Source organism: Xiphias gladius, chromosome 24, assembly GCF_016859285.1.
Source record: "Xiphias gladius isolate SHS-SW01 ecotype Sanya breed wild chromosome 24, ASM1685928v1, whole genome shotgun sequence".
Taxonomy (NCBI): domain Eukaryota; kingdom Metazoa; phylum Chordata; class Actinopteri; order Istiophoriformes; family Xiphiidae; genus Xiphias; species Xiphias gladius.
Window position 1 is genome coordinate 7,766,334 of NC_053423.1, and position 23,758 is coordinate 7,790,091.

A 23,758-nucleotide genomic window follows, 5' to 3' on the forward strand; every position below is an offset into this window, starting at 1 on the left:
CATCAAGCCAGGCTCAAGGAGGGGGGTTTTGAGGGGATGGAGTCGTGTAAAACATCACTGATCATCATTTTAAGTATGTATGCGGATTAGAAACGTGAAATGACGCACAAGTCAGAGGGTGGTCAAATTTGCACACATGCATCTTAAGAGAGAGAGAGATATCTGAGTGTTCCAGTGTAAATATGTGAGGCTTTTCTCAACAGGCATCTACATGATCAGCTTGGGTCCTCAAGGAAAAACACAAGAAACATTGACTTCTGCATACAACTAGAGTTCTTTCTTTTAGTATGAGGTTGATAAAGTCGTTGAATAAGTGGGAAATAAAAATGAAAATAAAAAAGATTCATAAGGAGATTAAAAAGAAGTGCTGTACTTTGGATGTCTATAGCCCTTAGTCTAATTTAATTTGATCTTATAATATATTTTCTATACAGGGGTATGTGCACAAGCATATTCTGTATAAATATATAGATGGCATGTTGTAAAAGTTCTGACAAAAATGTGTAAATAAGGTGTTTTTATTCATTTTTAATTGTTCAGTGACGCTGAAATTGGGTATGTGTTGTCTCTCAGAATTACCATGCGTTTGGCTTGGACCATCGGACTTGCCGTAGTCATAGGTTTCAGAAATTCAGCTTCATTATGGCGAACCAGAGGGAGGGGAGGGACGCTAAGGAGGGGGGGGTAGGGGCTGTCCATTTGCTTGTTATTTTGTACATTTTGTGCAACAATAAACTTGTCATTTATTACATTAACCGCTGATGTTCTGTGCCTGTGTGGATGCAGATGTTCTGTAGTGTCCGTCCACAACATAACTCAGTGGAGTTACTGACACGAAACAGGAGCATTTCTTTACTATTCACGCAACCTTGATTTAACCTTTATGTTTACCATTAAACCAGATTTACGCAGCTATGACGATATGCAGCGCCCTGATTCATATGTAGTGTTGAACTCGGTCACATGACCAGCGCTGTCACGCCATGGAACAGCTCCATTGGTGCAGGTGGGTTGAGCGGGCTTGCTAATGGGCACCTCAGCAGGTATGTGAGGGAATCAAGGGGCTTTGATATAAAGCACTGTCTTCCTCCAACTGCTTAATCTGCTTATGTAACTCCTGTAAAATAAATCAATATTTCACATCAACATTTTGCCGCCTGGCCCACATATTAATACCAACCAGTTTTTAATTACAGGCCCGCTGCTTTGACCTTTCTCGATCACATCAGCCTGTCCAAATATCACAGAACTGACTTTAATGAACTCATGCTTGTTCCGGCAACATGGACACACAATGCCAGAAATTTTTAAAGAATGTACTTTGGTAGTGGTAGTGGTATTTGAAGTGGTACAAATGAGGGCAATGGTGTACGTCCGTGTGTGGATGGTGTAGTGTGGAGCAGCGATTCCGAAACTAAGGTCGAGATCAACAGAAGGTCGCGGACAAGCAAAAACCTAAATCCTCTACGCAAAAAAGAAAAAAAAAGAAAAAAAAAATTTCTCGGAAAAAGTATTGAGGTCAAACAATCTATAAATGGAAAAGTGCTCTTTCCCCGCTCAAACTGTAGACATGCAACCGGTGATGAGGGGCTATGTAGCAAAGATTCACAAGCAAAGCAAAAAAAGGTTAGAAGCCAGTGGATGATCACTAAAAACAAAAACATTAAAAAATATTGAAAAATAAAAAGAGGTGCACACACACCGGCAGCATAAATGGAGCACAAAAGGGCATGCCCTGAAAAAGCATCACACATCAAAGTCCAGTTATCATTACTAAACTGAAAAGCATGAAATCATTAAGTGTCTAATGTCCGCAACACTGAAGTACCATTTTTTTTTTTAAGCCTGATTTGTGGTTTCCATCCTGCCTGAGACTGCCGACAGTGGCTTCATGGAATAGGGGGATATGATCTACTCCGGCAGCTTTAAGCTTATTATTAATTCACCACCAAGCTTTGAATGGTATTTATCAGTTAGGGTTTTCGAGTGATTGCCTCCAATGGTACAGCGTGTTCCCCTGTCTCTGGAGGCCCTTCAGGCGTGTTCCCCTGTCTCACCACGAGGGGGCAGCAGAGGCCCACTTTAGGAAAGACCGCGAAACTAACCACTGAGGATGAGCACACGAGTAACCTGCTTTATCTGGATCAAAACAGACGCAGCCTGCTTTACCCAAGAAGACCAACTGACACTTATATAATGAGATAACGGCTATGATTAAGTATTAAGTCAGTAACAATGGCATTCATCCGATCCTCTAAATAAGTGGTGTTGTTTAATAATTAAACTACTTAAATATGTTTAATAGTATTATATTAGTTGTTGAGTTTTACTGTCAGTCATAGTGACTGTTACGGGATCCTAGAAATAGCTGCAGGCACTCTGAGCCCACACTCAGCTGTAAAAAGCCCGTCTTGCAGCAGGACCGTACAGTGGGATTGCTGGAAGGTGTAAAGTAGGACGGGGGAGACAGGAGAGGCTGTCAGAAGTTATATATGGAAAAGCGAGCGGCAGGCGGCCACTGTACCATCTCACAGGGCAAAATTCAACCACGGCTTATACAGAGGGAGAAAGAGGCAGCTGTACGTAAGGGCACAGACACTCCTCAATTAACAGTGATTTGGATGTAAAATGAAGAAGATAGTAGGCAAATATGGTATCTCATGGTTTGTTTGGTGACTAGTGTGGAGTATGGAACAGTATCCACAGATCTGGCGTTGGCTTTGTGCCCTAACTGTCATCTAATAAATAAGGAACCATCGTCTCACTTCACTTCCCTTATGGCATGCTTTCAAATTTAGAGCCGCGTTAATGCTAACAGATGTCAGTCATTTGCTATTTTTCAATAGATAATGTGGAACAGGAAATAACATAAAATTAAATCAGACGAGCATGAGCCAAATTGTGACTTTATGGAGGGACAGAAAACTGAAAGGCACTGAAGTTGATGTGGATTTTTTTTTTTTTTTTAAGGAAAGTGACTGCACATTTCCACTTTTGTGCAGAAAACTACCTGTTTTACGTGTTTTCTGCAGACCTTTAATTTTTGTCAGGGTGGTTAAGCCTCTAAAACAGTATTCAGACCATCATGGGAAACTAAAACTCGTGAACAATTTAAGGGTATAGCACCTTACCCACACCTTTTGAATAGTCACTCACTGGGTGTTTCAAATAAAGAAGTCATTTACAACAAATTCTATAATGAAATGAGGAACTAAAATATGCAAAAAAACATTTTAGACTATCACAATGGTGGTTGGAACCTCCACTGCAGTAGCAGTGGATAACTGTGAAGCCAGTATTTGTGTAAAAATGCATTCATCTATATAACTTAAGTTGTGATCATTTCAAAAAAACAAAAAAAAAAAAAACCTGCAGAGCAAACAAGGTCATGACTATGGAAATTTTCTTTTCAGTTAGATTATTTCAGCAGTTGAGGGCGGCTCATATAATCCAAAAGTTCCCCTGAAATGTGTTGCAAATTTCCCTCTTTGTTGCTTTCACTCCCTTCCCTCTCAAAGTGAGCTGCAGCAGCAGGACTCGGCCCAAACAGATCAGCTACTAACCGTTAACTGCCCGAGGTGGGAACACCTTATCAGTCAGACTCTGTGTGTGATACACATTCAACAGTGGTTTCCCTCCACCACTGGCTTCCCCTCCCGCCTTACAAGTCCCCCCCCCACACACACACACAACAATAAGCTTCTCTTAACTTCTCTTAAACGGCTCTTCCCTCCCCCCTTTGTCTCCCTCTCACACACCTAACTAATGAACACACCACTCCTCACATACTTTACCAACCGCTGCTCCGCACGACGTGCACCCTACGAATGTGCTGACCAACTGTCCTGAGCAACATTTCTGTGCGTTTGAACAAGTCTGGATGTGTCTGAGTGTTTCTCTGTGATAAAAAAGTGAAGGATTAAGTGGTAATTAAATAACCCACTGCCACATTTGTGATTGAAAGTTGGCCATTTGGTGGCTTTAGGGAAAGAGGACAAATATAGTAAATAGATTGTTTTTCTTCATTTCATTTCAGTCTAAAATCACAACATTGGCAATGTACTGTATGTCTGCAGAGGAGGTCAAAACTCCACCAACACTAAAAGTATGAATAAGAACTTTATTGTGAGACTAAGGCATTTTGCGTTTACCAACACTTGTGGCCTCATATAAGGATCATCTACGATAATGGTTTTCTTTCTACTAGAGGTATAGGTGAAGCTTTGATCCCTTCTCCATGCACAAGAGATGTAGGTGAAGTGGTGCTAGAAATCCCCACAATTTATGTGGGCAGCTCAGTGGAATGCCTGCATATGAGCCATGTCAAAAACATATCTTTTGCACTGTGATGTGCAATGAAGTGCTTCTGAATCAGAATCTAGGGAGGAGTGAGAGCCAAATACACCTGAACCATGAATTTACCCACTTTAAAATCTAACTGCAGGGGAACAACAGGTATATCTAAGCAAGAACATAACACCGTATCATCTATAAAAAGGAGTTAAAAGCCCTCAGTCTTTTCTCAGTGACTGCACAGCATGCCAATAGTGATCAATTCACAAGTCACATCCGTAAGCCTGCAACTACCAGTTCCGGCGAAAAAAAGCCAAGTGCATGACTGTGCTTGTTAAAGAATCAATTGAGCACATTACACAACGTCTGTGCCTTGGATCAAATATCACAAATAGCGTATGTCTGCTGACAGTCCACTGGACACTGCATAACTCTGAAGTTTCTCACACATCAAGCTGATAAATTGTCATGATACTGCAGCAGCTATGAGATATACATGATACATACAGTGAGGATGAATACCTTAAGTATCTGCCAGTGTGTGAGGTGTGTTGGACTGCTGCGTAGTATGTTGAAGCACACAACTTTGTTCATAGAATAGGGATCTTTGTTAGAAATGGGGTGAAGAGGATGTGTGTGTCTGCCTGACAGCTGTTATTGGTCTGCATGCCATGTAATGTTATGCTGGTTTGCGTAACACACTTAGAACATGAGTGAGCCATGTGATGTTACACAGAAGTGGACACACACACATACACATCTGTTTTACAATACCTGTAAAAAGTATCAGTAGCACACTGAAACTGAAGTATCCACAGTTTAATTTAGAACAAGTCCAGGTGAGCAGCCAGATTTTTATTCTCTGTGCAGGATTTTCCGGCGTACGCAGTCTTCAGCATCTATGGTAACAAAGCACATAGTGTCTGGAGCTACTTCATCCATGGAAGCATATGATCACATTGCCATTATCACTTAAGAGTTAAGAAGACCAGTGCTACAGTCTCAGTATACTACCCTTTACAGAGAAAAACGGAAAAAACAGGTAATGTTCGAGTGCGCTGTGTCTGGACACTATTGTTAATGATCGGTGGAAATGAAGAAGCTATTCACAGCTGGGCAAAAAATAAGACAGCATTTTTCCAGAGTTGAAGCTCTACTGGTGTTGCATGCCATCATTCACGACTGGTTTACCAGCAGGGAAAAGTGGACAACTGCTCCATAATGTTGCTGACGAGAGCGGCGAGAATGAGCCAAACAGTAAAGCTGTGGACCAGAATACCAAAACAATGAGCTGAAAGACACTAAAACGCTTTGCAGTGCTGAAGGGGACTACAGAGTTGTGTGATAATTCTCTGTGGGTTCATCACTACATGCGACCCTTTTCACATGCACATGGTCATTTAATCCATTGTTAATATAAATGTGCTAATTTTAGCAACTTTTAAGTGGGGTTCTGCTTTATTTTTTAATCATTAGGCCCTGGTTTGAAGAGGTCCCTGTGTCAAAATCTAGTTTTAAGATATTCATTATTTTAGTGTTTTATTTTATATTTCAGAAGCTAATTGGCTGTATTAACCGTATTAACCCTTGAGAGTTAATACAGCTATGGATGGCATAATAACTGCCAAAATTCTTTGCACATTAGTACATAGTGTATACTTTGTATTATACTTAGTATTTTATGGTGTAGTGTTAAATTGTGACATATCATGGGTGTACTTCTTTAATCTTAACCCAGCCTAACCGTAATTCAAACCACAACCTTATACCCGAGCCTTTAACTGTCATTACCTTCCACATCTGCCTGTCCTTCTGAGGGCAGACGCACAAGAAGAAAACACACACACACGAACACACACAGCCTGCCGGCACTTTGCTGTCCTCCACCCCGGCAGCGACAGAGTTAAGCGCTGCAGTAGGGGAGGGTCCCCGCCCCGCCCACTCTGAGCCTATTTGCATATCGGGCGGGAAGCTGTGGCTCTTTGTTGCTGCTGAGCCCAGCCAAAACCCCTCCCACAAAACACCGCACTGGCGGGAAAAAGCCGGCACCAGCGCTTAAGTTACAGACAGTGGAGAAACCCAGACACACACACACACACACACCCTCCCTCCCTCCCTCCCTCCCTCCCTCTTTGTCTCACATACACTACACTGCAGAGTACGTTGCTCCCTGTGCGCACACACATGCAATAAATATGAACACGCGCACATCAGGCAGTTCGGCTGCTTTGTTGGTCCTTTATGGCCTGGCACACCCATTTCCTGCCTGAGAGCAAAGGTGAAAACAAGTGAACAGACGGATAAATGGGAAAAGAGATGGACAAGAGGACGAAGGAGAGGATTTATTATGATATGAAGCAAGCTGTCAAACACACACACACACACACACACACACACACACACACACACACACACACACACACACACATTAACACCCAACAAACCCAAAGTGCGTGATTAGTGAGACAATGACATTTATGTTGCCCACCAGACACAATACATCAAGGATAATCAGCTTTGTCTAAAATAAGCACATTACTTACAATATGTGAGAACAGAGTATGTGCTTGGCATGTGTGTGCGCGCGCGTGTGTGTGTGTGTGTGTGTGTGCCCTCCTAAGTGTTGCCCTGGGAAAGAAGTTCACTGGGTTGCTGGAAAAACAGGAAGGCATGTCATGCTCTGAATTGGGGAGGGTAGAAGAAGAAGAAAAAAGAACCGAGCGGCCCCCGCATTACATAACCAGGCAGGAAATATGCAGCAGAGAGAGAGAGAGAGAGAGAGAGAGAGAGAGAGAGAGAGAGAGAAGGAAGCCATGCATAGACTGCACCTATGCCACTTTCCTTAAAGGCTTTTCACATCTAATCACATCTCTTCCTCTCCTCGTCCGTCTGTCGCTTTTTCGTTTACGGCGGCCACCACAGGAGCCAGACAGCGTGACAAAAAGAGAGAGAGGGAGCTGCATGAACTCACTGAACCTCGTTCATCCCTATAGACACACACACACACACACACACACACACACACACACACACACACACACACACACACATCAATAAATGATGGTCTGCACTTGGCTCTGGATACATACATCATATTGCGTTGAAACGGTATAAAACATCATCTCTGGGCTGGATTAGGCTGCAATACACTCATCCCTCATTGTGCAGCTCTGGCCATGTGTGTGTGTATGTGATTGTGTGTGTGTGTGTGTGTGTTAGTGTATATGTTTGTGTGTTTGTCTGTAATCCATAATGAATATAGGTAGAAACACACAACTATTACAAAATGTAAACTACAAACCCATACAAGTGCTAGAGCAGATGAAATGGTTGTGGTGTGGGTGTGTGTGTGTGTGTGTTTCTTATTATATGAAAAAGCAAACCTTTCACATATGCGCACACATACACATACGAACAATGCTCTGTTATCTGATGGAGTCACACCTGACAGTGTTTGGTTTCTCACCGGGTTACACAACACACAGGTTTTGAATTGTCTTTGTCCTCTTCCTGATAGACAGCAAAACACTGACCCTGAACAGAGGAAGCTCACACACGAAGGGAGACACAAACACACACACACACATCAATGTTTAAAAGACTATGAATGAGAAAATACCGTCAAAGGGTAGAAATAAGAGCGCTCAGTATACTCCATACTCAGGATAAAGCTCAAACTAACTCATGCACACACCGGCTGGCAGCCTGATAGATGACCTTCTGTCACTTTCTTGCCAACAGTGACAAACAAAAAAGTTGCACATTCTTAACTAAGACCTTCACGTTTCACATACTTCTGCTCCGAGATTATGAAGCCGTGTGGTGTCTAGGATTTTGCCACAGCCAAATATTTGTCCCTCTGTATTATCTAGACACATGCTCCCCATTAGCAAAAGAGATAGTTCTCGTAAATTAAGCTTCTTCTTTGTGTTCAAGTCAACAGCGTCTTCGACTACAGCTGCTGCTCTATCTGATTAGCTGCTTGCATGTCTGTCTGCGTGTGTGTAGGTGCGTGTGACTGTTTTTTTTTTTTTGTCTCGCCAGGGCCAGATGGCAGAGAATGTTTAGTCAAATGGGATTAGAGATTAGGATTAAGTGGACTTCAAATTACCTAGACGCACAGTCACTGGATGACACACTACTACATCAGAGCTGTAAAGTGGAGAGGCCTTGCAAGTTCAACAACACAGACTCTGTTTAGCATCAGTTGCATACAAATAGAGAAAAGTCGTGGAAAAAAAGGCTTTGACTGTCTTAAAATATTTTCTCGTAGATAGCCCGAGGCTGTGAGTCTGTCTCAAGGCTCCAAAATCTATCTACCAGCACCTCTAAAGATTACTAATTGACATGATATATGTCAATTGTTCATTTCATACAAACAATAAGTGTAACTGGTCCCAGCCAAGGAACAGGGAATTATTGTTTTTACGCTTCAGTTTTGTACTCCACAAATGAGATATAACGTGGTAATTAATACAACAGGCCTCCTGCCAATAAACCGTTTGGGGCTTATCACGTCATGAATTTATTTAAAAAAAATAATGTTAATGCCCTTTAATCAGAGATGGTCGGCCCACCTCCTCCAGCACCCATCATCAAGTGGGAGTCTGTGAAACTGCGCTCATTTTCAAATATATACTGATCGAGACTCATCGTTCGCTGGTGTTTACGCTATGTTTTGCTAACCCTCTACTTAGTATTTTTCAAAATTACAGTATAACTAATGATCATTTTAGACCATAAATTGTTAACAAGACTTATCTACAGACATGCTTACAGCTCAGTGAGGCTGTACTTAGACAGACTGGTGCTGAAATGCTCACAGTGACAGTGCTAACATAATATGATATGTAGCGGACACAACATATACAATGTTCACCATGCTTGGCATGTTAGCATGCTAACATCGGCTAACTGGCACTACGCTCAAAGTACAGCTTAGGCTGATGGGACTGTCATCAGCTTTGCAAGTATTCAGTCATAAACCAAAGTGCTGAACAAACTAAAAATATTACCTTTTCACCAAAGTTATTACAATTCATCCTCAATCCATCCTTATTTTACAATGACATAAATCTGAGAAAAGTACCAAATTATTATTATGTATTGCATTATTTCTTGATAAATGATGTAAAACATTAATTGATTATCAAAAACATCATTAGCATGATACAGATTAGATGATATCTGACAAGCCGATGTCAAAGTGATGCATAGAGAAACTGATGTCTAGTCAAAAGTATCAATAATAAGCATACATTGGCTGCAGAACATGCAGTAAAGCCAGTAGCAGAGGCATAAATGGCATGGCCAACAGGCCAGACATAGACAACAAGCTTCTATAGGTTGCAGCATGTGTTACATAAGTAAGCCTGCAGTTACCCCACCGCGGGCCTCATGTATAGGACCGTATGTGGTCTGTGAACATACACAGCTACTGAGCCGCTACAGGACAGGACGCGACTGACAGAGAGAGCAAGAGACAGAAATGGAGCGCTGAAACTGGGTGAATTATTGGGCGGCTTGTTGACTGATGCAGCTATACGTACACACACACACACACACACACACAGACACACACAGACACACACACAGACACACACACACACACACACACACACACACAGACACACACACACACACACACAGACACACTCACACACTCACATAAGAGCTCTAAGCAGCAGTAATCAAATCAAATAACCAAGAAAGCAGAAAACTTCACTTTAGGAGGACTTATTTGTGTGTGTGTGTGTGTGTGTTTGAGAGAGAGCGAGAGGCCATAATTGCAGGTTTCCCATTTAAAAGCTTTGGTGTGTTGACTCTTTATGCTACCTGTCTGCAGCTAATCAGTTCACTCAGTGCATGTATGTGTGTCCGTAGATGATCCCTTGCATCGCAGTGCGTAAGTCACTAATTAGCCTTGTGACCGTGGCTGATGCCCTACTTCTCCACTTCTGAGAGTGTGTGTATGCGCGGTTCAAGGGGCTGAACCCTTATGTCATTGTATTGCGCAAGCTTTCTTCTTTAAATGTGAAATGATTCAGCAGTGCCTGGAGGTGCCAGACAAGACTTGCTGTGCCACCTGAGATAAGAACATACCACACATAAAGTTGCCTAAGAAAATGTGAGGCGTGTATCAGATGACTGATACTTTTCTTTCCATATTCAAGGATCACTTTCATTGTAATTACAAAAACAGAAGCAGAGATGATAGAGAAAGGGGGAAAAAAGAAAAATCACTAGATGGAAAAGAAAACACCGTTGTAAGACTTCTTAAAAAATATTCAACGGAAGGAAAGAAAAACAAACAGAAAGGGTTATAAAAGCCAGACACCAGTTGCACAGTGATCATTGCTATCAGTGTAACTCCCAAACTGTTTGGTAAGTCCCCAGTAAGCTTGAGGCCTGACCCAGTTTGGAATAAGGGAATGTGGGACACACTCTCGCACACACATGCACATTTCCAGCTATTATATGGCTGGAAATATTTTTAGTCATGTGGATGAGGTCAAATACCGGGAGCCTGTGAACTAAACTTGTATTGAAAGAATACGTGTAAGACTCAGACTGGAAACTTAAAGAAAGAGACGATGGAGTGTTAGCCGGGAACGCCAAACAATTCTGTTCTGATTTTTTTGGAAAGGAGAAAAGGTGAGAAGAAAAATGTGGAGGGTGAGGACAGAGAAAGGGAGCACCAAAAGAGGCTTTTGGTGTGACGCCAGGTATTGTGTAAGTGGTTTTACAGTAGGCATGCACACCTTGGTTTGAAAGGGATATGACCGGCGACGCATAAGAAAGACTGGGAATCACTGCTGGGAAATCACACTCTCTCCTCACAGCCTAAGCCAGTGGTTTATACCAATGTCACAGCACAAATGAGCTCAGCTAAGCTCTACTGAAAGACAATGACAGAAATCCTGCGTTTAATCATTATCAAAGAGGTAGAAAAAAGCGTTTAACAGTGCAATATCTAAGTATTTTAGCTCAAAACATTCAAAAATTAATTAAGATCATCAACAGAATGTGAGGAAATAACTGTTTTGACATTATGTCAAAGACATCTATGTACCGTGTTGCCGAGATATCTACTGAAGTTAGCATACTAACCAGCTGGCCCTGGACGTACCATCTCGTAATACTACTTTGTAGCTCAAGAGGCGATAATGAGTCAGTGTAGCGTCCAGTCTGCCCTCAATCCAACATGAGAGGATAAAGAAGTAGTAACTGCGGGTGTTGCGGCCATCCTCTCTCGGCGACATTCCCCCACTCTTTCCAGAAGCTCAGCTATTGCTGCTGCTGCTGCTCTAGCTGCTCAGCCTCTCCCTCGCGTTCCTCGACCTCTCATTGCTCGTTCTCTACTCCTGCCACTACTATTTTTGATGGTCCATCCGGCCCACCGGGATTTGTCCTGTTATGCTCGATGGACAGTCCGACTATGGCACTGGGGAAGTGGAGGCAGGATGAGAGACCAAATAGTGCAATTCCTTGTTTCTTACAATAGGGGTGGAAATCCCAACTTAGTGGTAACATGCTGCCCCTAATTTGTTTGGAGTATGAATTCGACAGTTGGCCAATTCTTACACATTGTTCATTTAATAACAGTAAAACAAGGTGGCAGAAGGCAAACAGAGCTCAGTACTTGTGCTGTGTAAGCATGGCAATGAGATCTCACTGAGAGAAAGGTAAATCTAGTGCTGATCTCATGTGAAAACCTCTCCAATCCAATTTTGTGGATGTAGTTTTTTTCACTTTGGTGACACAAAACACAAAAATCCTTAATTGGCTGAGAAAATTCACAATCCTTTGGTTTATTCAATATTTTCAAAACCAGCTGAATGAAGTTTAAAGTGCGTGGTGGGTGGGATTAACACAAAGCAGAGACACTTAAATCCTGCAATGCTAATTTTAGAAATGGAAGACTTTCATTCAGTAACAACCATATGAAAGATCACCACTTCAGTAAGGCACATTCAGCAAAAATAGAAAAATAAACTGTCTTCTAACAATTCAACCAAGTTTTTAAGGAAGTGACAAAAAAGAACACAGAACATACTTCTTTGGCTGCACATGCAATAAACCTCTAATTTACCCTTCCAAAATGCTGAATTGTCTTGACCATCTACATCTGTACTACAAAAATGAACCGCTTTAATGACCCATACTCCTAGCCCATGATCAGGTACGAATGTGGGAAAAAAATAGTCTCAAATATGTTCACTGTTGTCCGCTTTCGGTAAGGATCGGTGTATGAATTTGCAGGGCCGGGAGAGCTTTCATCCTTTTGAAACATAAGTGCTCTGACAAATTATGTTTTGGAGGAATTAATGGAACTCAATGGGAAGCAAGCCAGTAGCCCAAGTACAAACTCTCCCAGAAGGGCCTTCCAAGTAAAAAACAAACAACAAGAAAAAAAAAAAAAACATGGACACATTTGTGATTCTATAAGGACTGTAAAGAAACATCCAGTTGTTTGTGCAGAACAGTGGTGAAAACTTGAATAAACAAGTATGTAGTCCAGACTCAGCTCAGTTGCTCAAATGTCACAGGTACTTCCTTGTGTGTTTTCCTGGTGTCTTGGGAAGACTCCTGAGAGGTTTCACTGGATCCCGGGGCAACGGGAGCACAAGCGTCCTTCGAGAGTGTCTCTCCTGCAGAGGCAGGAGCTGCAGCGGTACACTGGGACTGGTCACTGGCTGGATCAGACTTCCTCTTCTTCCTCACATGATAGTGATGCTTCTTGGACTTCAGGTGAGCTGCAGGTGAAGAGAATAAAAACAGAGGACGCTGTTTAAATGCTGGATATATTTGAAACTGTTTGAGTTCTGTGATACTATGGATGACGAACCAAAATGAGTCACGGATATGGTCTGGGTGAAGCTGGGAAGTGTTGTGAGCCCCCCTCTACTGAGGTTTTCCCAGTTTTCATAGTGGCAAAACAAAAACCGTATTTTTATAGCTGGAGTGTCAAAAAAGTTTCAACCTCATTTTATTACTTCCCCAAATGATCTAGAAATTCATAGCTTGTTATGTGGTTACTGTATGATGTTGGTCAACAGCCTCACCTGTCCACTCAAGGTCACCAATGATCACTTTGTCACACAGATCACACGTGTGGAGGTTCCGTTTGTTTTTCTGCCCCGCCTCCTGTACTCTGATTGGTGGAATTGTCGGCTCCTCACCCTGAATAATTGAGCCAAAGCGTTTAAGCTTAGTAGAGTGTTCATGAACTATGAACACATCAACTATTCAGCTCTGTCAGAAATCACTACTTATGCACAAATTTTGCACTCAGAATTGGACACTCAAATAAAATAGTGGAGGATGAATACAATGCTACATATGGGATATAAGAAATATATACTATATAGTATATAAACTATAAGAAATCAAGCAAACAAGGAAGAGAAAATTTAGGATGTGGGAAAAGGGGACCAAATGACGGTACACATGGCAAATAAAGTGATGGAAGGAAAAAGAGAGCAATGGAATAGAAAACAGCAAACTGGAAATAAACAGTTGAAGAGGGAGTGATAGTGAAGGAAGGGGGGGAAAGGAACAAAAGGGAGAAAGAAGGAAGACGACAACTTAGGAAGAAGAAGCTGCTGGTTTAGCCCCTGTGAGGCCCCACCTTACTGAGACTGTCCAGTATCTGCAGTGCAGGGTTCAGCACTGTCTCCTCCCACCTCGACATGTCTGTCACATCCAGACCATACACCACTGGCACGTTGTCTCCAGGTCCTACACACACACATGCAGGTCAAACACACACACAGTTAGCACACACAGGCTGCCAATAGATGTAATGAGGGCTTTTTTCAAGGCTGTTTGATTCAGTGTTTCCACATTTATTTCTATTGGATGTGTGGAAAAGCCTTTAAAAATATCCTGACCACTGTCATACTACCACTATCAAGTTGTGTTAGTGACTGATATTGCTTTAGTGTATTTGAGTTAAGCTTTTCGCACAGACAACCAATGTACTGACATTTTACACTCATTGCCATCAGAAAAACTACATCATATAAAAGAGGATGATATGGTGATATCAATGTTTATTAACATGGACGAGTATACTTGCAAATTATTTAACTGATTATTCAATTATCTTATAAGAAGGAAACAGGACCCAAAGTGAGTGACTGTAGATCCAAAAGGTAGAGGTGGCAGTGATGTGCTGGAGCTGCACCCTGAAGCTCTGTCAACCTGCTGACTCACAATGGCTCGATAATGTCTCTCCCTCTCTCCCTCCTTCCTCCTTCCTCCTTCCTCCCACCCTTCTCTCTTATGCACCATCTCTCTCGCTCTCTCTCTCTTGCCATCAGTCTCGCTTCGGCCTTCACTCAGTCTCTCTTCCTCACGCTCCCTGTCTCTAACTGTTCCACCCCCGTGTTTCTATTTTGTATCAGTCAGCAGTCTCCAGGCCAGGCCTCAGCACTAAACAGCAGCACCAGTCCCTGCCCTGCTTGTCTGTCTGTGTATCCCTCTGTCCATCTGAGTGCTTGTCTGCATCAAGAGCCACTGCCCTGCATTGACTGAAGACACACAGATGCCCAGGAAATGAAGATGTGTGAAACTTCTAGAGAAAGTCACTTCAAACCGCTGTAACTGTATGTAAAGAAAGTCGGATTTTTGGCATAAATATTACATTTACAGTGCAGCCACTAGAGTTTTAAATTAAGCATTATATTCAGATAGATAGAAATGTGAACAGCAAATATAGAAAAAATAAAGAGGAATGAAAAATAAAGGGAAATTACACCACATAGTTTCAAGACAACAAATAGGACAAAGTGTTTATAGCCCTGCTAGCAGCTGAGTGACGTTTAACCCCAGTTTGGGCCTTTCATTTATTAGCATACGCTACATGAAAAAATATTTGAACCCATTTGCCAAGTTACGTCTCTTTTTCAAAGTCAAAACAAAGATGCTACCCACTGGCTACCTGGATAGGAAACGAGAGTCGCAACACGTTAAAAAATGGTTATATTGTGCAGCAGAGGGAACGTTTCTTCAAGCAGAAATTTAGAGGAGTCTTTGAGCGAGTGACGAGTCAAGTCAGTCAGTCAAGTGACATCCCTTGAGGCAGTTTATCAGATTTCACACAGCTCCCTCTAGAGCCACAAAACTCCCTGGAGCCTACAACCTTATGCAGTAGTACTCCTCAAGACCTGTAAACACACTTTAATGTATAAAATCGGTGGAGTTTCCCTTTAACATGCTGATGTTTAGAAAGTTTACCATGTTCGCCATCCTAATTTCGTGTGTTAGCATGGTAAAGTCAGGGTGCCATCCTGACTTTAATATTGTGGCACATGAATGTCTGCACTAAATTTCACTGTAATCCATCCGATAGCTGTTAGGACATTTCACTCAAAAACCACAAAAGCCAACCTGATGGTAGCGCTACAGGAAAAGACATGTGATCACCAAAGTCATTAGGGTACATTGTCTAGGAACCATGAATGGTTTTACAAAATCAAACAAACGACACTGCCATCCTTAGAGCCATGCCAATAGCATGGCTGGAAATTCAAAGGAGACACAAAACTGACAACCGCTCCACTCAGGTGCAGTTTTTGCATATAATATCTCTGTTTAAGCACATTCACTTAGGTAAATGAATCCCATTAACCTGAAAGGCTCAGTTAGCTAACTCAATTACGACTTAATCCTTTCTACACATAGACTGAACTGTGGTGTTGAGGGCAACAGACACCCTATAGACTGAAGTTACTAACTCTACTGGGACTCCCGTATTACTGAGGAACACAAATTAGTAACTGTATAAGTGGTCATCTGCACAGCTAACAGTATTGCCTCTGTCAGAGGACTGAGTGTGTGGGAACAATGAGTTTTCACACAGCCACACCCAAGAGCTACAAACTTAAATTCTGACCTGGCTCGTGGCATGACTCACATTTCAATTCTGCCTGGTGTAAATTTGCATATTCTTTGATTAACTTACAATTAGCCACATTTTAAACCTGAGGTATTTCATTGATTTCATGTGGAGGCCAGCTGGGCTTAATTAAATGACTGACAAAGGGTGTAAAAGCAAAAAAAAAACAAAAAAACACTGAGATCCTTAAACACAATGTCTAAATACTCCTGCACCTGCATAATTTGGCTTCCCAGTGGTTGTTTTCTCTGTGGGTCCTGCTAATTCCAAATCTTTGCCCTGGATGTGTGTGTTTATACAGTCATACAGTAGGTCAATTTGTCAGGGAGGTTTCTTTTTTTTTTTTAAAAACAGTATTGACTGTTAATTAAAGCCTCAGGTTGCACTGGTGCGGTTACTATGTGTGTGTGTGTGTGTGTGTGTGTGTGTGTGTGTGTGTGTGTGTGTGTGTGTGTCCCTGTGTGTCAGACGGGAAGTCTTTTGTGTTTGTGGCACAATAACAGGCAGGTGGTGGTGGCTAGCGTCACCTGGCATACCTATACCAGATGCAGAGTTGGAGTTCTCCTTTAGGTGCTCTCCTGTGCCCTCCTGTTACCACTTTCGCTCTGCTTACCTTGTTCTTTTATCTCACTCAACACCACCACCCCTCCCACAATTCCTTTCTGCAATAACCAACCTCCCACTGGGGAAAGCGGAGCGGTGGTAAATAAAAGGGAGATACTGTATGGTAGGTTGCCAGATGCTGGATGGAACCCCCGCACTCCACCGTTCTTGTTTGGGATCTGGTGAAATTTAACTCTGCTAATCCACTCTGTAGTGAATGAGGGTTGATAAGAAATGCTGAAGGGACAAAGAGCAGGGTGGTCGGCACACACAAACACATACACAGACACATACACGCACACACACAAACTGTGAGGGTTGTCTCTCGCTTTGCCAACAAGAAAGAGCATCTCCTGTCGCCGGGCAGCTGCTTGCCAGAGTTGAATGTGTGTGTGTGTGTGTGTGTGTGTGTGTGTGTGTGTGTATGTTGAAACATTAGTCCACCTGTTGCAACAAACGGGCCAGGAGTCATTTGCTGTCTCATGTTTGCTGAGTGAGAATGTACGCCTGTGTGTGCTTTGCTATAAAAACTCAACTTCCAGTCTTAGTGCAGCGTTCCCTGGCCCAGCTGTGCTCCTTTGGCTGTGGTCCACACTGGAACACGACAGCTGTCTCTGTTCACTCAACAGCCTCCTTCCTCTTTCCTATAGTTCCTCTTCCACTTTTCATCTCCCTTACCTCCTTCATTATCTGTTGTTCATGTTTGACATCTCTAGAGTGGGTTAAGTATCATGGGTCAGGCAGATTTCTGAAGATATGGCCACATAGATGATCAGAAAATACGGCACTGCAGAATTTGAAATAACTTTTTTGGCTCCATATCTCCATATCAATTATCTGTATTGTCACTCTTGTTCCCTCCCTGTTAGTTTCCTCTTCTTTACTCTATGAGTAGTTATGTTTCCATCACATTGTTATGTAAGTTTTGAGCTATCCCAGTACATCCTCCCTGCTTCCCTGTCTTTAGCTCTACTGTCTAAAAATAAGTTTAAAAAATATTATGCAAGTTTTGAGTGAATTTCTGAAATTTTAGCAAACTTAAAATTTAAATCACTGCATTCCATGCATATATATTCAAAAAGACATGACAAGATTAAATAATTACTTCAATACCAGTAACTCTAAAACATGATTGCAATTCATGGCTGATTTCCCACCTAAAGTGGCATTTGTGTTTTTATTAATAAATCAATCAGACTTCTCTGGTCCAGAAAAGCCAGGGGGTGACATGTAACAGGGGTCCCCAGGTCTGGTCAAGGGTATGGACACAAACTGGGTACATTGCGGCTACTTTTAACCTTGAAGCCCCTTATTTTGTGCCCTCCTGTGGAGTGGAAAAATGAATTGGTGAGCGGCAGCATGACCTGAATGTTTTGTCTGCGACAAAAGTTGCAGACACAGGTACCATAACATCAACGTTTAGCTGTTAAATCTGTTTCCATTAACCTTTATAATGCTTTTCTTTTTCTTTTTGATATGTCAGCTTCTCCATCCCAGCCAGACAAATGTTGCCATATTTTGGCATTGTTTACAATTTCTAGTGTTTCCACCAGAGCTGATCCTAGCTTAGTGTAGATATTGTATACTGCTATCAGTGTATATGTTGGCCGATAACCAACAAGAAACTGCAATAAAGAAATGCATTCAGTGCCAACACAGTGTAACCATTATATAGTATGTAAACCAGAGATTGGGCATAATTTTATTTTCAATTGCGAAATATTCCTCTCGGTACATATTGTCGTCAATTTTAGGGCAGATCTGGATCATTTCCTGTGAATTTGAATTTTTTCCTCTGAACCCTGGTGTATATTGTTTGACATTGGCCTTGGAGGTCTATGCTCTACTGAGTGCATTTTCTAGTTTATGTTATCAGTTTGTGTGAAATAAATTTTGGCCGATTTTCTGTCTGACAAAAGCTTTTTTTACAATGTTTTGGATTTTTTTTTTTCAATTTCTGGCTTTTCCACTCAGTACATGGATGGGAACATACCCATTATTATATCTCCTTTTATCCCCTTCTCACCTTCTCCACCACTCTCATGTCATCCCCCTTCTACTGGAGGTGACAGGGAGGTCTCTGTGGCGGCAACAACCCCGGCTTGACTTTATCTTCACAGGAGGAGTTGGCATTTGTGTGCGTATGTGTGTACATGAAAGCTAAACACTGGCTAGAAGACAAGGGTGTAAACTCGCCCCACACCTGTTGCCCCGGCTGGATCAGATAACCTTCACTCTACATCCACCCAGCTATCCATGTGTCGTTCTTCTCTCTCTCTCTCTCTCTGTCTCCCTCCATTCATCCTTCACTCACTCACTCACTCTTGGGACTGAAAGATACCCACACCCCTGTTACTTAACACTCACGAGGCCTCAGTCAAACTACACCTGCGTATCCTGGTTACACGTAGAGTGTGTGTGCTTCTGTGCATGTCTTTGGAGAGTTAAAATAAAAACTCTGAGGGCACTGGCGTTTTCAGCATAAAATGTGGCACTTATTAAAATTAATATAACCTCATATTAACATTTTCTTTATGGGCAATTAAATCCACTAATTAAACATTCCCTTATAACCACACAGACACACATCCTATAAGCATACACCCTCATACAGACACACTTAAAGGCAAGACAATTTAAGCTTGATTTAATCTGAGCTGGCTGGACTGGTGTTTCAGTCCCCACAGCAACCACAGTTGAGTCCATCATGAACCACGTAGCCTGCTGAAAAGTACTTCAGAAACTGTACGCCCCCCTGCTCTCTCACTATCAGTCACTGCTAAATGCTTAAACTACAAGCTGTAAAACTGGGTTAAACTTGTGCCTTTGATAATAGTAATAATTTATTTATATAGCACTTTTTGAAACACACAGTTAAAAAGTGCTTCACATATAGGATAAAATACACCCATTCTAAATGTAAGTATACATACATACCTACATACATCCATACATGAACGCATACACTCATTCACATTAATGTAAGCACACGACCAAATTAAGTATTTTAAGAGTATTTTAAGAAGGGCTAACCTATAGAAATTAGTTTTCAGCAGCCTTTTAAGACAAACACACTAATTCAGCAGATCTGATGGAGAGGGGAAGGCTGCTCCACAGTTTAGGAGCTACAACCTCAAAAGCACAGTCACATCTGGATTTACAATAGGAATGCGGAACAGATATAAGGCCTTGATCAGATTATTGGAGAGGCCAACTGCTACAGTAAGGGCTCAACATTTCTGCTATATAAGCAGGGGCCATTTTATAATTTAAATAATACAATTTTGAAGTCAATTTTACTGGAAGCCAATGAAGGGAGGCTAGAATTGGGATGATGTGGGACTGACGACTAGTTTTTTAACAGGCTGGCTGCAGCATTTTGGGCCAACTGAAGACAGGCTGGAGAGGACTGAGTAATGCAAGTAAAGAGGAAGTTGTATTAATCGAAATGAAAAAAGATCAAGGGATGTATAAGAAGTCGCATTTTTTTTTTTGGCTGACAGTGTAGGTTTTATTTAACATATTTCTCAACTGAAAGAAGCAAGACTGAATGAGCTTGGTAATGTGAGGTTCAAAGCTCAAATTTTGGTCAAAAAGAACATCAAGATTCTTACAGGTGGTCCTGATGTTGCTGGCAAGGGAGCCAGTGCACAAACTTACCTTGTAATAAAACAGTCAGGGCTGATCACAAGGACCTCAGTCTTATCAAAACTGAGATGGAAGAAGCTTTGAAACATCAAATTTGTAACAAAAGCTAGACAGTTGTGAAGGGTGGTAAGGTTATTGAGGTTGTCAGGTTTAACCGAGAAGTAAAGCTGCCTGTCATCAGCATAGCAATGGTAAGCAGATGGCCCAGAGGTAGCATATATAGTGAGAGCAGAATAGGTCAAAGGATCAACCCGTTGAGGGACCCCACATATAAGAAAAACAGAGGAACACACATAATTGTTAATTTGAACATTGGATCTGTCAGTCAAGTATGATGAAAACTAGTCGAGTGCAGTACCAGAGATCCTTACCCAGTTCAATAGTCTGTTAATTAAAATGGCATGATCAGTGGTGTCTTAATTAAGAAAAATTAAGATTAAATATTCACTTTTATCTGCACACATAAGAATGTCGTAAGTTACTCTGAGCAGTGCAGTTTCAGTGCTGTTCTTTTGCCGGAGGCCAGATTGGAATTTATCAAAGATACTGTTTCCCTCAACCAGCTGAAGAAGGGTTTTTCGATAATCTTAGAAATGAAGGGGAGTTTGAAAATGGGCCTGTAGTAAACTATATCGGTGGTATCTATGGAGAGGTTTTTGAGGGAAGGAAGACACTGGCTGTCTTGAAATAGTGAGGTATGCAGCCAGAAGAAAGAGACTGATTGATAACAAAGAGAAGACAGGGGAAATGACTGGCAGATCCTCTTTAGGAAATGTAGTAGGAATAATACCAGCAGGGCAGGATGATTGACACATATGAGAGACTATATCCCAGAGTTCATGTATGGAAATTAGGTTGAAGTCAGACAGTAGAACAGGGTTTGTAACTCAGTCAAACTGATGGACTCCAAGGTTGAAATGTGAGCTTGGACCATTGATCATGTCAACAAAGAAATTTAGGAAATCATCACAGTCATCAGAGGAGGTGGCCAGAAATCCAGAATTTCCTTAATAGGGTTATGTTTGTTATTGTTGATTAGACCAGAGAAATATACCCCTCTCGCATCTTTGTTGAGTTGATTAAGTGTATGGTCAGCTCCTTCATATGATGGTAGTGAACATGGAGATTTGTTTTTCTTCCATCACCGCTTAGCCTTTCTATGGTCTCTTCTATGGTGTCGGATGGAATCATCTATCCAAGGGGACTGATAGACAACTGGGGCTCATCTGGTCTTAACTGTAGTCACAGTATCAAGAGCACAGGTGCACAAATTGTTAAACCAGTTAATGGAGCCCCTAATATTGGAAAACTTAGGCATTGTCCTGAACACATCAGAGAAGAGAGCTGAAAACCTAGCTGCAGATTAAAGATACGAGACTGTGTGGTTTGTTTCTGAGGAGTCAAATTTGACTTGAGGAATATGTCAAAAATTATACATTTGTGGTCAGAAATTAAATCAGTCATATGCAAGGAATTTCGAGTCAGGCCAAGTGTAAAGACAAAATAAAGGGTGTGCCCACGGTTATGTGTGGGGCCAGAAACAAGGTGCACTAGGTTTAATGATTTTGCAGTATTAAGAAAATCAGTGGCGAGGGAATTAGAGGGATCATCGATGTGAAAGTTAAAATCACCTAAAATAATGATCTTATTAAATCTGAGCACAACAGATGAAAGCAGGTTGGAAAATTAATTCATAAAATTAGTACAAGGTCTAGGGGGTTTGTAGATAACGAACAACACAATGAGATGTCACACTCAATTTTTAGAATTAGTATCTCAAAATTATGAAAAGATCCAGCAGTGGGACACATTTGAGGTGGCTCTTATAAACCACTACAATCCCCCTTTGAGGTATGTGATTTTTTTTCTTTTTTCTGTATATTGACGTGTACAGTCAACATTCAGGTCATTTTCTACCTTCTCTAACTTACTTCATTGTGTTTGCCTGACTGAGGCTCTCTGTCATGTCCATTCATCTTTCCCTTTGACCCACTAGTCTCTGTGTGCTTGGTTTGGTCCGCCTAGCCCTTGGTAACCCTGTTGCCCGAGTTTGTGTGGTCGGGGTAAATTCCCAGCAGCTCTGTAATGCTTCGAGAGATTAGCCTGCTCAGCTGAGGCTTGGTGGCATCTGTCTGAGTGTGTGGCTCAGATGAAACAGAAAAGAGGTCAGCAGTCATACTAAGAGAGGAAGGTGAACACAGACGATGCAGGTCAGAAAGGTTGGATGAACGGGGTTAGAGAGTAGGGTTGGATGCAAGGACAATCCCGTCCTTTAGGCAAATATCTTGAAGCTCTGATACTGAAAAACCATTTGAAATAGGTATTTACATACAGGAGCATGATCCTGGTGAACTTTGTTCTAGACCTTTTAATGGGATATTCCTGCATATACTATATCAACCTGAGTGATATTCTCATATTTTTGTCCAATAAGAAAACTGATCATGATAATATTTTACCCACTATCTCTGTCATAGATTTTGGGGAAACAGACACAGACACAGACTCTGGCAAGAACGGTGTTAATTGGGGCAACAGGTGTGAACGTCCAAAAGCTTTCCAGAAAATTTAAATTGTCTTTCATACTTGGACTTCCTGCTTTGTAGTTCACTACGGGAGCCAAAGAGATTTCCAGGGGACTACTTCCTGTATTTACTCCAACAAGTCCTCAGACTTAAATGACCATACAGGTTGCTTGTCCCTACCCTTGGATACAATCCATTGGGGCATACCAGTGGCACGTGTCGTCTAGGGATGTGCGTGATTAGTCAACTAAACAATTAAACTTTGACCTAGCTAGATGGCACCAGAAATACTAGTTGATTGAACTCATTATTAATATGTTATTAATGTACAATGACGGTTTACTGTTGCATCTAAGATGTTACGCAGCCGCCTGCCACTAGCTTGGGCTGCAGCCCCAAAATATGGCAGCCCCCTCTCCCCGAGCTAATGCCCAGACGTTGTAAACAAGCAAGGTTGAAAGTGGGACAGATTATATCACGTAAACCAGTCAGTATTTTGATCTAGAAAATAAAACTAAGGTTGTATGTAGGCCTTGTCAGAATAGACTGGCATACAACTCGACCGGTGCATAACTGCATTAAGCAAGTGCATGTGGACTTAACCCGCAAGGAAAGAGGGCTGCTGGTGCTAGCACTTCTAACATTAGCCACGCTCGGCAAACCAATACGAGATGTAGTGTTTCCCATTAATTAGCTAGACTTTGGCAGCCCGGCAGCACAATCTACGTCCTGCCAGTTTCAAAATGAACTGAAAATATTTTTACACTTCTCATAACAACATGAAAGA

At 41.7% G+C, this 23,758-nt stretch overlaps 1 protein-coding gene across 4 annotated transcripts in view; it reads right to left on the minus strand.

The window, feature by feature from the left end:
* Positions 1–12,071: 12,071 nt before the first annotated feature.
* trit1 (tRNA isopentenyltransferase 1) overlaps positions 12,072–23,758 on the minus strand; it is a 41,237-nt gene continuing 29,550 nt past the window's right edge. For all 4 annotated transcript variants that reach the window (XM_040122739.1, XM_040122742.1, XM_040122738.1 and 1 more), the window contains 3 exons: positions 13,925–14,034; positions 13,359–13,476; positions 12,072–13,049 (listed from right to left, as the gene is read on the minus strand). In XM_040122739.1, coding sequence (XP_039978673.1) covers positions 12,817–13,049; positions 13,359–13,476; positions 13,925–14,034 — 461 coding nt within the window. In that variant the 3' untranslated portion in view covers positions 12,072–12,816. The remainder of the gene's footprint in view (positions 13,050–13,358; positions 13,477–13,924; positions 14,035–23,758) is intronic.